This window comes from Solanum pennellii, chromosome 11, assembly GCF_001406875.1.
Source record: "Solanum pennellii chromosome 11, SPENNV200".
Taxonomy (NCBI): domain Eukaryota; kingdom Viridiplantae; phylum Streptophyta; class Magnoliopsida; order Solanales; family Solanaceae; genus Solanum; species Solanum pennellii.
In genome coordinates, this window is record NC_028647.1 from 2,535,262 (window position 1) to 2,552,896 (window position 17,635).

General features: G+C 30.9%; 3 protein-coding genes across 5 annotated transcripts in view; 2 read left to right on the plus strand and 1 right to left on the minus strand.

The window, feature by feature from the left end:
- Positions 1-3,319: 3,319 nt before the first annotated feature.
- Positions 3,320-8,519, minus strand: LOC107004707 (uncharacterized protein ycf45). Its single transcript, XM_015203020.2, has 9 exons — positions 7,805-8,519; positions 7,052-7,266; positions 6,429-6,579; positions 6,153-6,344; positions 5,812-5,974; positions 5,252-5,697; positions 4,487-4,663; positions 4,141-4,296; positions 3,320-3,893 (listed from the first exon to the last, which is right to left on the minus strand). The coding sequence occupies exons 1-9, from the start codon at positions 8,276-8,278 to the stop codon at positions 3,594-3,596; spliced, it is 2,274 nt and encodes a 757-aa protein (XP_015058506.1). The 5' UTR covers positions 8,279-8,519; the 3' UTR covers positions 3,320-3,593.
- Positions 8,520-11,326: 2,807 nt separating this feature from the next.
- LOC107003445 (probable cysteine protease RD19D) lies at positions 11,327-14,282 on the plus strand. Its single transcript, XM_015201773.2, has 4 exons — positions 11,327-11,927; positions 13,195-13,314; positions 13,428-13,671; positions 13,757-14,282. The coding sequence occupies exons 1-4, from the start codon at positions 11,403-11,405 to the stop codon at positions 14,026-14,028; spliced, it is 1,161 nt and encodes a 386-aa protein (XP_015057259.1). The 5' UTR covers positions 11,327-11,402; the 3' UTR covers positions 14,029-14,282.
- A 2,719-nt stretch (positions 14,283-17,001) lies between these two features.
- Positions 17,002-17,635, plus strand: part of LOC107002830 — a 5,341-nt gene continuing 4,707 nt past the window's right edge. The window contains exon 1 of one of the 3 annotated variants that reach the window (XM_015201010.2): positions 17,002-17,093. The gene's annotated coding sequence lies outside the window, so the exon portion shown is untranslated. The remainder of the gene's footprint in view (positions 17,094-17,635) is intronic. The other 2 variants (XM_015201009.2, XM_015201008.2) reach the window with 2 other exon arrangements.

Sequence of the window (17,635 nt, forward strand, 5' to 3'; positions counted from 1 at the left end):
TGTTTACATCCCTACTCTTTCGAAATAGGGCGAAACGTCGCGGCAACTCGAAAATGATTAATTGATTCAATTTTAACAAAGTTTTAAAAATAAACGAGTTTTAAAAAGAAGAGTCGCCACCTAATTTTAGGAAAACTAGGAAACCATTAAATGATTTACGAAACCAATTCGATTCTAGGTAAGGGGTTTAAATTATTCCGAAGGGAAGGAGTTAGGCACCCTTCGGAATCCACAATTGTGGTTCCCGACTGAATTCATTTTTTTCAAATTGAGGATGAAACTAAAATAATGTACACATATAATAAACATGCAATATACACAATGAAATAATAATAATCGGCCTAAAGTTTGCCTAACGTCAATATTCACAAGATAATGAAATATATGATTCGAACTACATTCGAATAATTTCAAGGAAAAGCTCCTTCAGGTACCTGTAAAGACACTTAGTAAAAGAGTTAGTACCGAATAAATATAAATGAAAATGAATAACTCAAATAATGACTTAAAAATAAAAATCCGTCTTATTAACATGGGAGACCTTGGAAATCGACGGCAATTTCTTCATCGGCCAATTTCAACAACTAAAAATATATATAAACTTGAATTGGATTTCCGTCTTTTTAAAATGGGGAAGCCTCTAAACCCGACGGATAGATTTTTCATCGGCCCATTTAATAAATATATTTAATATAACTTGAACATCAACAAAACATAACAAACTTATCCCAAGAAAATATGGAAAACAACAACCAAACTAAAACAACATAATTAGAAATGAAAACAACAATAACGTAATATATAAAAATAAAAATAACATTAAAATAGAATAATAACAAAACCCTAAAAAGTTAAGATAGCAAATAGTTGACTAACAATTTTAAAATAATAATAATAATAAATAAATAAACATCAAATCGTAAAATAATGCTATTATTAAAACTACAATAAACACAAATATTAATTGACTTTTAGAACTACATTAAACTAAAAAAACAAAACAAGCTACATATAATAAACAAAAAAACATAAAAGAGCTGGAAATTAAATAAAACAAGGCCAAGAAAAAAAAATTTACCTGGTTCTGGGCGGCGAACCGGAACTACGAGTTTGAAAGAGACGACTCCACCTCCTCAACTCGAAAAACCACAAAAACACTTTAAAATTTTTGAACTATGGGAACCAAGAATTCTCAAAATTTTATGAGTATTCTTTTATTTTCCCCTCCAAATCCCCTCCTAAAAATAGTGAATGAAGTGGACTTATATAGAAACCCAAAAATCCTCAAAAAGGATGAAATACCGATGTGGGACTATTGCAAAATTGAAAGTTGTTTGAGAGACAATGTGGGAAAGGCAGATTTTTTTTTATTTTTTTTGTATTTGACTCAAAATGTATGAATTTTAAAATCATCGGACCAAAATTTGCTATTAAATAAATAAAGCTTCAAAATCACGAATTTTAAAATGTTAGGCCAAAATTGGGTGTCAACAATAACAAAAATATGAAAAGTAAAACGCTAAATGCTTATAGTGTATAGTTAACTCATAAGAAAAAACTTTTTTGTACTTAGTCATCTCCTTATTATAATTTCGATATATAAATTCAATATTTGTTTTAAAAGACAAAAGAAAGTAGCAAAAACAAACATAGAGGCACTATTTTATGATCAACTTCTTTACAAAATTTCTCATCTTATAAAATAGAGTAAAGATATTGAAATTAAATTAATAGTTATATATAAGATAAAATATTTTAACATTAATTAGTAAAAGATGAAACTCTCCTTCTCATTAAGTAGAATGCAATTAAGTGTAACAAAGATGATAAATTTATATTTGGTAGTAGAATAAAATAACCAAAGAATTTAAGTGTAACAAAGATGATAATTTATATTTGGTAGTAATATATATTAATTTTAGCTACAACTTTTCATATTCTCTAATTTAATATTAAAAGAGGGAAGGCTTGATTCATGTACTTATTTAAAATTGTAGAAATTATAATTGACTCTTGTTCTTCCACATTCCCTTTTTAATAAATAACTTACCAGTCAAAAAATAATTAAAATAATATTGTTTAATTAATTAAAAAAATGGAAAAACCTTGATTCATGTACTTATTTAAATTCTAGAAATCCTAATTGGTCTTGTTCTTCTACATTTCCTTTCTAATAAATAACTTACAATTCAAAAAATAATTAAAATAATATTATTAATAAATTTGATGTTTAATTTAATCTAGGGGTAAAATAATAATCCAACTTTTCATCTTTGGAGCTTCCCACTTTTAGTAAGACTACTCATAATTTGCACATGAATCCAGAGAAATGTATGAAAAACTGTCAAAATTACATTTTAATCACACTACCGCAAGCTATTAAAAAAATACTATGTAATTTAAAATAGATGAACAATCAATGTATTCAAATAACTTCTTTATTGTATGTCAAATGATGAGACATTTATGATCCTGCAATATTTTGTTTGATAACTAAAATAATGAGTCCAAACATATGATATATTAGTATGTGCAAAAATGAATAACAAAAATAATTAATGTTTCTCATTTAAATGCACAAATAGAAAATTTCTACTTCAAGTTCAATACTCATACAATTCTAAATGCTTCATGGAAGAAAATTCTATAATAGAGAAAGAAAGCGAGAACAAAAAGTAGAGGATATTCCAGAAAGTCTCCGTGCTATGAAAAGAAAACTTTGTTATTGTTAGAGATAACATATCAACATGAAATTGTTCATTGTTTAATGCTACACGTATTAAATCTACTCTCTTTTTTCGTTGCTATTTTTTCTTCTTGATTACCTTTTTTCAGCATTTCTTCGGTTATCCTCACTTGCAACTTCTAACTCTCTTATCTTCTCATGTTGAATGGTGCAGTTTCCCTAATTCGATTTCCGATTGTGAACTTCCATCTTTGTAAACTGGTACTTAAATAGCATTAAGAAATAACCCTTTAAATTCAAATTTTAATTCTAAAATTGATTTCTACCTTAAAGTGATGAATGACTTTTCATAACATAACTTTTCAAATTCTTCCATTATGAGATTTATGATTACGATTAAAAGCTTATATAATTTATACATTAAAGTGATGAATGACTTTCCATATCATAACTTATCAAATTTTTTCCATTATGAAATTTATGATTACGATTAAAAGCAATATCAATGTACTCATTTATTAATTTAATAGAGAAGCAAAATAGTAATTCAACTTTTCACTTTGAATCTTCCCACTTATGATAGTATATATGATCATGAACAATTCTCAGCTCATGAGCGGGCTCAAGAACACATACAAGAATGGGACTCATATATTTTGCTTCAAATGTTGTTTTATTTCTATGGAATGAGTGTTACTAAATTTCATTCCTTTGAAGGATTTACATCACTGTACATTGTATTGAAAGTGCCTTTAGCAAGGAATACATGAGCAGACAACACTGCGACGAAAAGAATTGCACCAAACAATGGAATCTACAGGGGTTTAGATACAGATATACATCACTGTACATTGCCTTTTAACATGTTCAACCAAGGTTAAAGCAGCGGTAAAGGAACTTATCTGAATTATTCAGGCAAGAAAGGCAGTCGAGCAACACCAGTGCCTCCGTTCTTACCAATCCATGAGTCGGAACCTGTGCTGTTCTGACTTGAACTGGACCTCAAGGTCTTTACAGAAGTCTTCCTGTATAGTTTCTGTGGAAGGATTTGCAGTCTCGGGTTTGATTCGGTACCTGAATTTTCTGCAGCCAACTGATAACTCTCAACCAACTTGAGTTGTTGGGCAACTATCTCAGAGCGCCTTGGGAGAAGTTCAACAGCCTCACCACCAGGTATGACGATGTACTCAATTGCAAGGCGGACCTCCTATCACGAGACAAAATGTACATTCCATCAATTGAGTTTCTAATGTGAGGAGCCAACTTCTTTGGTTGTTATCATCATGCATATTTTGATCAAATAAAAATTTTGTTACGATGATCATCCACCAATTGTATTAGCTATTACCCTCTTATAAAAGTCAGAGATAAATAAAATATGAACGGGATAATCTCCCTTAGAAATGCTACTGATTTAATATCAAACATATATCCTGGGAGTTAAAGAGGCAAACCTCTAAGGCATCGATCTCCTCCAATGTAGGTCTCCTTTTCGGTGCATCATCTTGAATTTCAATATCGGATGAATCTTTCAATGGTTGTTTTGAGTGAATAGAATCCATTCCAAGAATCATACGGATAGCCTTCACCATCTGTGCCATGGTATTTGACTGCATAATAAGCAACGAAATGGTAATTTAAAAACTGCAGCTCATCTCGAGTAAGAAAAAGGAATAATCTTGAGCGTCTTTCCCTAGCCAAGGAGATAAAGATGGAGGTCTCTTGATTCACAACAATCTAGAAGGCGAGGTGATTGACCTGAAACAAACAAATATGTAAGTAAAGGGCATTTTAAGATACCTTTACAACAAAGACAGGCACTTGATGAAATTTGGCAACGCTACGAATCCAAGGATTCTGCTTCATTTCAGCACTAGATGCTAGAATAGCATCTGCAATACCAATATCATCTGTTACTTCAATTTCTTCCTCTAGCCCCATAACAGTTGCAACTTGCAATAGATCAGCTTCTTGAATCTACAATAAGCCAGAAAGAGATTAGGCTTGAATTTACACATCTGTCAAGACTAAGTATACACAGATTAGTACGAGACAGGTCGTGCATCCATGAGTCCGCACAACGCAAACATAATTTCATGGGAATTCCAATCGTTTTGCATAATAAACGATTCTCAAGTGTCTTTTCGTTGAGTGATAAAACACATCCAAGTTATTAAAACATATAACCCTTCTGTTTCAATTAATCTGTTCGTTAAGACTTGGAAAGGAGTTCAAGTAAAGAAGCCATTTGAATCTTGTGGTCTCAAACTAAAGAAATGTTGAATGTACCAAAACGTTTATTTGATCTTGTAATCTTAAACATGTCATATGGAAAGTTAGAATTAAAGAGTCACTAAAAAGGGAAAGAGAGATTCTTTTTTTTTTCAGACGGACTTAAAAGGAAAGTAAAACAAACAAATTGAACGGAGGGAGTACTTAAAAGTAATTTCTGTAGTGTCCCTTGCTTTCAAGTTTCAATGTGTGTGGTGCAGGCAGAAAAAAAGTAGAAACATGAAGTGTATGTAGCTCTCCAAATGATAATACCCTAAAAGAACACGAACTTACCTTATAAGTATAAACAAACACAGGAGAGGTTTTTTTGCTGGCATATCCACTGGTGCCCGATTTCTTGGAAGTAAGATGATCATCATCTTCCTCGTCTGATTCAAATTTTACCTTTTTGTCTTCTTTACTGGATTGCTTACTATAATTTACATACTCTACTTTATCTTTCGTTTTTACATACTCCCTATCAGACTCTAGTTTAACTTTCTTTTTTACATACTCCATGTCAAACTCCACTTTATCTTTCTTTTTAACATACTCCATATCAGACTCCACTTTAGGTTTCTTTTTTATATATTCCCTATCAGACTCCATTTTATCCTTCTTTTCTACTTTATCAATTAGCTCAAAGTCATTAACATCGTCCTCTTGAGTGAACGGAGAAGACTCGATCGAATTTTCGGCTTCACTATCCAATCCCCGTATCTCAAACAAAGGAGATTTTCCTGCATCCACAAAAAGATCAAATATAGAACCTAATATCAGCTGCTAAACATAGTCCACAGATTTCGCAAATGTAAGAAAATTCTGAAAGGGTAGGAAAGCAAACTCCAATGTACCTGCTAATAAAGCATCTACTGTTAAATCTAGTCTATGGTGAACACGACATTGAGTTCTTGATATCATCTCAACAGCACATGTGAAGGTTGGAGGACCTTTCCTCTCGAGAATTGTTTTCTGTACTTTCCTTTTCCTTGCTTCCTCATCACCCAGAGTAACACTCTGATTCAAAATGAAAAAAGACATAATATTAGGAGTAGATGAAAAATGTTCCCTCAAAATATCTGACTAAACTTTGTTCTGAGAAACGTTAAAGAAAGCTGAAACTTAACATACTGTTCACATGTATTACAAATTATTGTGACATAAAATCAGAATGAAGAGGGACAAGGTTCAACACCTCTATGCCACCAACAAGCATCTGTAAAGATGGATTTTTTACTATACTCTCAATCGTACTTCCATGAGCAGTCCCAACAAGCTGTACTCCTCTCTGAGCAATTGTACTAGCAGCCAACGCTTCAAGCTCTGTCCCTATTTCATCTATGATGATGGTTTGGGGCATATGGTTTTCAACTGCTTCAATCATTACCTGCTCGAAGTAAGAGTATTAGATTGCAGTTCAGAGGTTATAAAAATAGTAGGAAATGTAAACAAATTTTATTCCACTGCTCACATTATGCTGCAGGTTAACATTTGGGACTTGCATCCTTCTTGCACAACCAATTCCTGAATGAGGAACATCTCCATCGCCTCCAATCTCATTAGATGTATCAACAATAACGACGCGTTTCTTCTGGTCATCTGCCAGCATTCTGGCTATTTCTCTGCACATAAAGAGCTTCACATTCATTCATATGTACCAGTCATTCTCTTCATTAAGATAATCAACAACAACAACATATCCAATGTAATTTCATAAGTGGGGTCTGAAAAGGGTAGTGTGTATGCAGACCTTACCCCTACCTTGGGAGATAGAAAGGTTATTTTCGATAGACCCTCGGCTCAAGTAAAAGCAGTTTGAAAAAAGAAAACAATGAGAGAGAAGAAGCCAAGACACAATGATAAAGAATACAATACTAAAAAGAGGGAACAGTCACTACAACAAAATAATAGAAGTCGAAATGCAAGAAACACTAAATAGTAACAGAAATTGAATCATAAGAAACTTCCAAAGTAATACTACAACTACTAATATGAAGGAAATCATGGGAGAAAAACTGCGCATTAACAAGTAGCTCTAAACAATAACAAAATCACTTTCGGAAGGTTAATAAAAAGCAAACAGTAATTTGATACCTGATTAAGGTAGTTTTACCAACCCCTGGAGGACCTATCACCAATATGGAACCACCTTCTTCAACCAAGTCACGTATGATCTCAGCACTTCCAGATACAGCTCGACCAACCCGGCAGGTAAGGCCAATAATTTGCATTTTACGGTTTCTAATTGCACTAATACGATGTAGGGAACTGTCAATACCCGAACGGTTGTCATCTGAGAAATCCCCCACCTAAATAATGAAGCAAAGCTACCAACTTTAAGCAGAAAATTTCATAACTATACATTCATACTATTTAGAAGTACTTCTATATTATTTTATTACCATAAGTCGCATCCAGATCAATGAATTTTGACTCCCACTCATCAAATAAAATAAAATAAAGGTAAAGCACAATCTTTAGTTTTAAATTTTGAACTTCTACTCTACAAAGGTGATCTCACAATCAGATACACAATTTTCTATCTTGCTACATGACAATACTGCTAACTATTATACTACTACATGATAAAGTCAATCCTACAATTTTCAGTTATATTAGACACAACGTTTCAATTTGTTTATCTAGTTTTGATTTTGTCACAGAGTTTAAGCAAGTAAGGTACGAATTTTCAATCTCGTGATCTTAAACTAAAGATACTTAGATTATACTAAAATGATATTTAATCTGGTGGTCTTAATCATATCGAGTTGCCAACAAAGGAAAGATGCATTCTTTTAAAACAAACAAATTGAAACGAAGGTAGTACTATTTATTTACTCATACAACCTTTGAAATGGCATGGTGAAGATCCTCAAGCATTACAGGCTGCTCAGAAATGATCCAATCACCGGAAGGAAATCGCGCTAGGGGCTTTCTACCTAAATCCATAACTATCTCAACCAACTTCCCAATCTCCTGATGCATAAATAGTTCATTCCTCATCCTCAGTGGCACTAACTCCAAGAACAAGTCCAAATCCGATACAACCTCATCCTCAGAACTCGAAGTAGAAGGCGAATTAGGAGAAAACAACGACAACCCATTTCCGGCACCGGGACGTTCCCTTGGTCTCCTGATTCCCGGTGACTGAATCGACGCCGCCGGCGCCGGAAATCTACCCCGCCCACCACGTGTTCGACGAAATGCCGCTGAGAACGTGGACTTATTTAAATAACAGAAAGTGGAATTGGGTATCTGTTTAGCTGAATACCAAGAACTTTGAAGATCAATCAAGATAAAAGTGGAATACAAAGCACTCATTCTGTATCTCACCAAAAAAAAAACACTATCTGTACACTTTTTTCTTCTATTTTTGAACTGTACAAGATGTTGTGTTAATGGTTTTCTATGCTGAAATGTGAAGAGAAATAGATGATGAAGAGAAGAAGATTCGAAAGGATCTCCTACAATGGAGGGCAAGTAGGGTCCATTAAGAAGAAGAAAACCATTACAATGACCATGGAGAAGGAACCACGTGGGTGGCTTTGTTTACAGACCACACAAAATTGGGACTCTCACTAGCTTGCTAGAAAACATTTTTGTTCAAAAGTTTGAATGGTCATTTGCTTGTCTCGTGTCGTGATTCATAATGTATCGTATTGTATTATATTGATTTTATAATATTTGAATAAATTGTATTATTCAGCGTTATTGCAAATAATGTCACATATTTATTATTTAAATGATAAATCTACAAAGAAAATAGGGTACGAATAGAGCTGATATGAAAAGATAAGATAAAATATGAAATATGATTACTCAATAATTAATGAAGACGAGAATGAGAAGAAAGTATTAATATAATGACGTGATCATATCAAATCTTCATTACAAGTAACAATCAAAACATATACTGTATTTAAACTAATAAAACAAATACAACAGGTAGCAACCAATCAAACAAGGTGTAAGTGTATTCTAATTTTTTTTGTCTGGTTTTGATTTGATATGAAATTTAAGAAAGTAAGAAATATTTTTCGAATTTTATGGTTTTGAAAGAAAAACCTGTAAGATAAATCAAAATAGCATTGAATTTTATGGTTCAAAACATATCACGTGAAAAATTAAAATTAAAAAATTATCAATAAAAACAAAAAATACTTTAGAATGGACTAATAAAAATATTAGACAAATAACTTGAAATGAAGAAAATGACTTGTTCTTCTATTTTTTTTTTGCATAAAGCATAAATATATTTTTGCGTCAAAATATAATACAAATAATATCTCACATGAGGTATAGTTTAAAAAAAATATGTTCTACTAAATGAAAGTTCGATTGCTAAAAACAAAAAACTTAAATATCAACCAATTTGAAAGGCAATTTCGTCAAATTTGAAGTGTTCTCTTTGGCGTGCACGATTATCAAATGAAAGGAGAAAAAAAATCATTCTTTGACAAACAAAAATGGGAAAATTATGACATTGGAAATTATTTTCTATATAAATTTCACATTAATTTAAATAGTTCATTTTTTATAAAATAGGTTGAACAAATAAAGTCAAGAGTTGTTTGATAGTTGAATAGAATTACAAAAATATTTGTAATATATGAATTAGTTATGAGGAAAATTATATATTAATTTACGAATAGACTAGTTATTTATATTGTATTTTGCATACATATATTAGTTCTACACTTTTCTAAATTATAAATCAAATATTATATTAATTCTGTATGTAATTTTAATCAACTTACAAATATAATATTACTCATAAAAAATCTAATGTGTATATAATATTTCTCCTAATCAGCTATCAAAACCACCCTTAATGAATATCATTTAGTCTCTTATCTATTTAATTTTATGTTGAGCACAAATTAATTCATATATATTGATGTAAGGTGATGAATTATTTGGGTAATTGGCATTAAATAGGTTGATTTTGTGACTACTTAAATTTTGACATTGTTAAAATATTTTTTTTTTTAAATAGTTTACTAGTCAAATCTTGGCTTTTATAAAGTTCATTAGTTGTAAAAAAAATAAAATTTACATAAATTTCATAATGTAAAAAGTAAATTACATTTTATTTTTATTTTTTTTGCTAATTATAATAATTTCTTAATATTTGTACCTTTCGGATACATTAAAGAATATTTGGATACATTATAATATAAATTAAATACATAATATGAAGCTCGAATATATTAAAAATTACCTTAGATACATAATATGTAGCTCGAATACATTTAAAACTAGCTTCAAAACATTATAAAATAAAATGAATACACAATATGTGGCTCAAATACATTAATATGTAGCTCGAGTACATCAAAAACATTAGGAGAAAAATAAAATATTTTAGAGGTTTATGAAATAAAAAGAGATATTAGAAATAAGAAAAATATAAGACGTGTATTTTAATAGTTTTTCCGAAAAAAAAAGAACTTCATAATAAAAATTGGATTGCCTTCAATTTGATTTTGAAATCCAAATGGGTTCATAAGTGGGTTCTATAGCCTTTATAAATGGGCCTCCAACTTTTCCAATCCATTTTTGGGCCACTTTTCGTTTTTAGTTCAGCCCAATTGTTCTTTTTTGTTCGAGCCCTTCATGAACGATATTTTATCATTCGAGCAACCCTCTCGTACGTCTCACTAAGATTTATGTCAGCTATTCACTTTTCCACACAATACGTTTTTATGTGCCACATTTAAGAAAATAATAATAATATATGTTTATAAGTGGTTCAATTTGAGATTATGTTCCAAAATAATAAATATTTATAATTTACTCTATATTATAATCTTTTTTTAAAACTTTGTAACTATTAATACTAAATTTTGTGTTGAAGTAAATAATATCATACAAAATAAGACTTTCAATTTTTGTATTGTAAATAGAAATTTATTAAGTGGACAAAATTGTGAACGTGGCGAACGAATAGAAGCTTGCCGCTTCAAACTTACACTACGTGTCTTATAACAAAGTGGATAATTTTGCATGCAACATTTAATACTCTACATTCCCAAATTACCCCTCCACACCAAATCTTCCTTCACATTTTTTTATGTCTGTATCGGAGCTCGATTATTTTAGATTTGTGTTGTGCTAGTTCATTCAGAGTAAAAACACGCTCTATCAAGTATTCTTTTTATATCTAGTTATTAAATCTGAAATATTTAATTAAGAAAGAAGTAGATTCATTTGTAATACTATATTCGTTGATAGATACAAATTTCATCATGTTCTCTCGTTTCAACTTATTTTCGATAGATTCTCAATTATATCGAATGGTTCTTTATCAAATCTAACTTTATTTATGGTTCTATATATACAGCTTTGGACAAATGACCAAAATGGTAATTCTACCACCTTGTCACATGAAACCCATTTGCCTATATCTTCTTCATTGAAGCTCCAAAACTAAAGCACAGAAAAAATGGCAAAAGGAGGTGGTCTAACCTACGCTTTAAGCGTTACAATTCTAACATGCGCATTTTCTCTACTTCTCTTTCACCATACATCAGTAGCAGCAGCAGTTCCAGAAGAATTCAAAATCCGGCAAGTCACCGACGGTCGAAATCCGACAACCACCGCGCACGGCGGAAGCAACCACCACCTCCTCGGTACTCCCGCCGAGCACCGATTCAAGTCATTCATACAGGAATACAACAAAGAGTACTGTACACGTGAGGAGTACATAAACCGCCTCGGAGTTTTCGTTAAAAATCTCCTCAGGGCGGCGGAGCACCAGGCTTTGGATCCTACGGCGGTTCACGGCGTTACCCAGTTTTCCGATCTCACGTCGGAGGAATTTGAGAGGATGTATATGGGTGTTAAAGGTGGTGATCGGACTTCCTTGTTGAGAGAGTTTGGGTCTCACGCGCCGCCGATGGTAGTGAAGGATTTGCCGAACAGTTTTGATTGGAGAGAGAAAGGTGCTGTTACTGACGTGAAGATGCAGGTGAGAATTGTGCAGTATTCTATTATTTGTTGTTGTTGTTGTTAGCTGCAATTGTTCGCTATTAAATTTGGTCGACTTGAGAACTAGCTCGGGATTTTATAATTGAAACTCCGAGCTAGCTTCAGATAAAGACTGAGTACACGCCATCCTCCCGAATCTCACTTGTGAAATTACATTCACTAGGTATAGTAGTTTAGCTTCATTTTTAGCGGGCTATTAGTTTAAACATCATTTCATAGCGGGTTTGTAGGTAAGTTATGCACGTATTACATTCTATATACGTGAATAATACCACGTTTCCTAACTAGTTAGGATAATTTTTTATAGCGGGTTTGGAGGTAAGTTATTCATGTATTAAATTCTGAATAACTGATACTCCTCATGTCTAAGCATACTTGTTTACTGTTGACTGTGCATAATGCTTGATGAACTATAAATAGAAGATCATTTTACTATATCATTTCTGTCTTGAAAAAATGTATAATAGAAAAATAATTATAATTAATGTCAGGGGTAAATTAGGAACTAACTGAAAAGTTATCTATTGTTTTCATAAATTAGACAAATATTGTTGGACATTCCAAAGTAATATAGTGAACCACTATTGTTGGACGGAGGGAATACGAGGGAGTACATATTTCCTAACCGTTTGGAGGTAAGCTATTCATACAAAAATTAATACATGTACTCCCTCGTCCTAATTTATATGATGCCTTTTATGTTTTGAGAGTCAAACAATTTAAGTTTGAACAAAAATTGACGTTTGGAATCTTCAATTCTTTTTTAAAGAAAATTTATATATTTGTAAATTACATATAAAAAGTAATATGAGTCACAATATAATTCAAAATCTTTAAAATATCTATGAAAAATTTGCGGACAAAATTTTGATTCTTGAAATTCGAAAGGTGACAAAAAAGGGACGGAGATAGTATATATTAGGAGGGAATAATATCTATCTGCATAAGCCTAACCAGCCACCAAACCAAAGTAATTACTACTATATGGAAATATTAGCACTATATAGTACTATAAGTTGAAGGAGATCTTTTATTTTCATTTGAAAATTGAGGATATACTTCATTAAGCAACCAATAAATTGACAGCCTATTTGACAGGGGACACACTATAACTAAATGATTATGAAGATTGTAGTTTAGATGGGATATATTTATAGTATTTCATTATTTGAAGAAATGACTTGGGAGATTTCGCTGTGGCTTTTAATGATGTATCGATGTTCATACCATTTGGATGATCGATGCAGGGGTCTTGCGGCTCATGCTGGGCGTTTAGTACAACTGGATCTATTGAAGGAGCCAACTTCATTGCCACGGGCAAGCTTCTAAATCTTAGTGAACAACAGCTTGTAGATTGTGATAACACGGTTAGCTCTTCTCGGATTTGCATATTAGATGTCCTGTCTAATTTACGCCTTCGTTTAGTGCTTGATATATTCATGACTGATGAGTGATGGCCTCTCTTTTCTCTCTTCCATAGTGTGATAAAAAGGACAGAAAGGCTTGTGATTCCGGATGCAGAGGAGGCCTAATGACGAATGCATACAAGTACTTAATCGAAGCAGGAGGTATAGAAGAGGAAGATTCATATCCATATACGGGTAAACGTGGCGAATGCAAGTTTAGCCCAGACAAAGTCGCGGTAAAAGTCTCCAATTTCACCAATATTCCCATCGACGAACAACAAATTGCTGCTTATTTAGTCAATCACGGACCTCTCGCAGGTAAGTACCAAATTATTTCACAATATGGTATGTGCATCAAGATCTCCTTTAGTCTAAAAGGTGCTTGAAACTTTGTTGTGTGTAGTTGGGTTGAACGCTTTGTTTATGCAAACGTACATCGGAGGTGTGTCATGCCCTTTAATATGTGGAAAGAGATGGATTAACCATGGCGTATTGCTAGTCGGTTATGGTTCAAAGGGGTTCTCGATTCTGCGTTTGAGCAATCAGCCATATTGGATCATAAAGAACTCGTGGGGGAAGCGATGGGGCGAAAACGGATACTATAAGCTTTGTAGAGGACATGGGATGTGCGGAATGAACACAATGGTTTCTGCTGTTATGACCCAAACCTCCTAAGAAGATAAATCAAGTAGCTTAGGGCACGGAACATTAGTGAGACTCTAAGTCCGTGACATTAGTCTATAATATCTTACTCTTAAACTCTTTCAAGTTAAAATAAATTTGTATTGAAGTTCTTAAACTTTTAGGTACATGTATTATAAACCTCTTTTTTTTTTCCTTTTAGACTTGAAAGTTAGCTTGGCCTAATACAACTATGGATGCTATTTTGTGTTTTTTTATTGTTTAATGTTGTGAGAATGTGCTTGTAATCTGTTTTGAGTCATTGCTTATGTTACTTCTTGGCCTATTTTAGTACTATTTTGGTGAAGGTTATTTGTTATGAGAAAATGGTTTCTTAAATAATATTCTTTTTTACAAAAATTGTGGGAATGATTAGTTTTATAAGTTCAATGGATGGGCCAAGGCCCATTGACAATTTTGGGAGAAATGTTTACTGGACTCAACTAGCTGGGCCATAGATGAAAGCTATGGGCTGGAATATATCGAAAAAAAGGGAACTTAAACTCGGAGCTTTTATTTCTTCACCGGAGTTTGGTATCATATCTATTGGAGCTAGATTATTTTGAATTTGTGTTGCGTAGGACTCCATTAGAAATGGAACTTTTTCTTCTTCTAAAATTTGGCCAAATACATCATTTTGTGAAAAAAATTTATATGCACTTTTGACTTGAGAATCGATGTATTATAGAAAATGTACCAAAAAGATTTAAGCTGCTAGAGTTGGTCAATTAACTAATTTTATATATAACTAGAAAAGGTAACTTTATTTATTAATCATAAACTCTTAGAAATTAATTAACTATTTGTCTTTTGTATGTTGTAGATGATTCATGATTTCTAGTACCAACCTACAACATTGTTATCGTAACAGTAACGATTGTGATGAAATGAATATAATTGTGTCATTTTCTTTAATTGAGTAAGTCTTAAATATAAATGTTGTTTGGAAGTGATGGATCATGCTTTATTCGTAGCACATAAAGTTGAACTAATCGAGTTTTAATATGAATATTACATTATAAAGTTGAATTAATCGAGTTTTAATATGAATATTAGAAAATAAAAGGAGATTATTTCACATAAAATGGTTCATACAATAATTTACTACTATGTATAGTATTTGACATTCAACAATCAACCAACTATTGTTGGCTGAAACTCTTATTAATATTAATTATTCGACTAACTAAATAAAGCTAATTGACAACTTTTGCCAAACTAATGTAATAAAGTGGAGACACCTCTATATTTCAATTCTACCCATTTTATATTTTTGGTAAGAAAATTTAATATTTTTTTCCATTTTTTATTAAATAATTTTGTATTTTTGTCATCACATCCACTTTATATAAATTTTTATTATCAATCTTTTACTGATGGTGACAAGTTATCATATGTAGTATGATTTGTCAATTGACAAATTCCTATTAAATTTTTATTGAAAAAAGGAACTCTATTTTATTTTAGAAAAAAAAAATACCTCGTGTTGCACGCAATCAATCATTTATGTTAATGCAAAAAATAATAATAATATATATATAGAATTAAGGAAAACAAATAATTATAAAATAGAGAAATCACATATACCTAAAAATTTTAAGCAAATATTAATATTTTCTTGATTTTCTAAAACCGATACGTATTTTGTACTGAATTTATTTAGTTAAATTCACAATCGAAATTAAAAAGAAAATCACACCTCAATTTCAAGCTAGAATCTACTACTTATATTAATACTATTTACTTAGATTTATCTTAATTTAGTTTTTTGTGCATTTTAAAATTTCAAGCTATATTATTTTTTCTTATTTATGTTGATGGAACATATCATATATTTTATCAAATTAGTTAAAATTCACATAAATTGATCTAATTACTATTTTTATTAAATATTTCATCTTTTTTATATTATTTGTCTATCAATTAAATAAAAACCAAAAATTATTTTCCATGCCCCCACCATAGATCCAATTAGATTCTATATTACTTTTAATTCCAAAAAAGTCCAAATCACAATAAGAAGAAAAAGACAAAAATACCCTTGTCAACACAGTTGGTGCAGGGTGTTTTTAGTCAATTCACATAACACATAGTTTTTATCTACTTGCAAAGACAAAAAATGCCACGTCATACAGAAAATGATAGAATAAATCTGAGAAAACCAAACTGTTGACAGCTGAGAAAAAACATGATGCTACCAAACACCACAACATTTAATATCTCGGATACTCATTTTAAAGTTCGATTATTTCAAATTTATATAAAAATATTTCGTTTAAGATATCAAAGTTCATTGATTCAATACTTTTAATTAAGAATCGGTTTAAATTAATTTATCTTATATATTTTGAAGTAATTTTGTATCTGTTTTAATTAAAAAAAAAACTTATAGACATTTTTCAGAGTCCTTTCATTTTTATTTACTCGTTAAATATTTTCTAATTTGATTTTTCTTTTTTACTTGCATTTTTGACAAATCAAAAGACGATTTTTTCTTTTTTTTTTGTTATATCTTCAATTTATTAACATTAAGCTATTGTCCTTAAAAAATTACAGTGAGTTAATTAATATATTTAAGATTTTATCAACTGATAGGGGTAAAATAGTAAATTCACTATACCAATCATTATTTTATCTTTTTAAGTCAAAATAATAAAAATTAAGTTAAAAGTCAAATTTAAACACGTTCTAAAAAAATAGATAACATCTCAAGTAAATGATTTTTCTAAAAAATATATAGATTTATCTATCTGTCTATATAAAAAAAATAATCAAACAAATCAAAATGGATAGAATATTGTTATATTAACTGAGTTTACAAATAAATACTTATAAATATTAGTAATAGATTTTTAATATTTATATAAAATATTAAAAATTTAAATAAAAATTATTAAATTCACATAAAAAATATTATGCAAAAAGTCAACAAATTGATATTATAATTCTCTTGTGGGTACCCTTTAGAGAAGTTTTATCTATAAATACTCTCTTAGACTCAACTCTTCTTTCTTTCTTTTCCTCCCTTTTCTCTTGGGTGTCTTCACAGCAAAAAAAAGGTACTTATCATTCTCTATTTTTTTTCTTTTTCTTTTGTTTTTTTTTAAATAATTATTTTATGTATTTTTATTTTTATTTTTGTGATTTTTGCATGCATTTAGTGTGGTGCATTGATGTGTAATTTTTTCTATGATGCCAATGTATTGAGAAAATAAGGGGCGGAGTTAGGTAGGATCGAGGGTGAACTCGTTTGATGAAAAATTACACTGTTAGTTTTTAATTTTATTTATCTATATGTATAGTAGATGTTAGGATGATTTTGACTTTGTTTTTACTTTTGATGAAATATTTTGGCTTGATGACACTGTGAGAGTTGTGGGTTTAACTGGGTTTTTGTGTTTTGATTGAAATTGTTGTAGGATTTCTGATTTTTCTATGTTTTATGTGTTCAATATTCAATTAGATTTTCAGGATAAGAAGTAAAATTTTGTTTTTGACAGCTGAAATGGGAAGTATACTTGTGTTTAGCTGTATAATTTTTGTAAAGTTGCTTTTTTTTGAAAAAAAAAATGGTGGAGGGGGAGGTGGGGGGTGGGGGGTG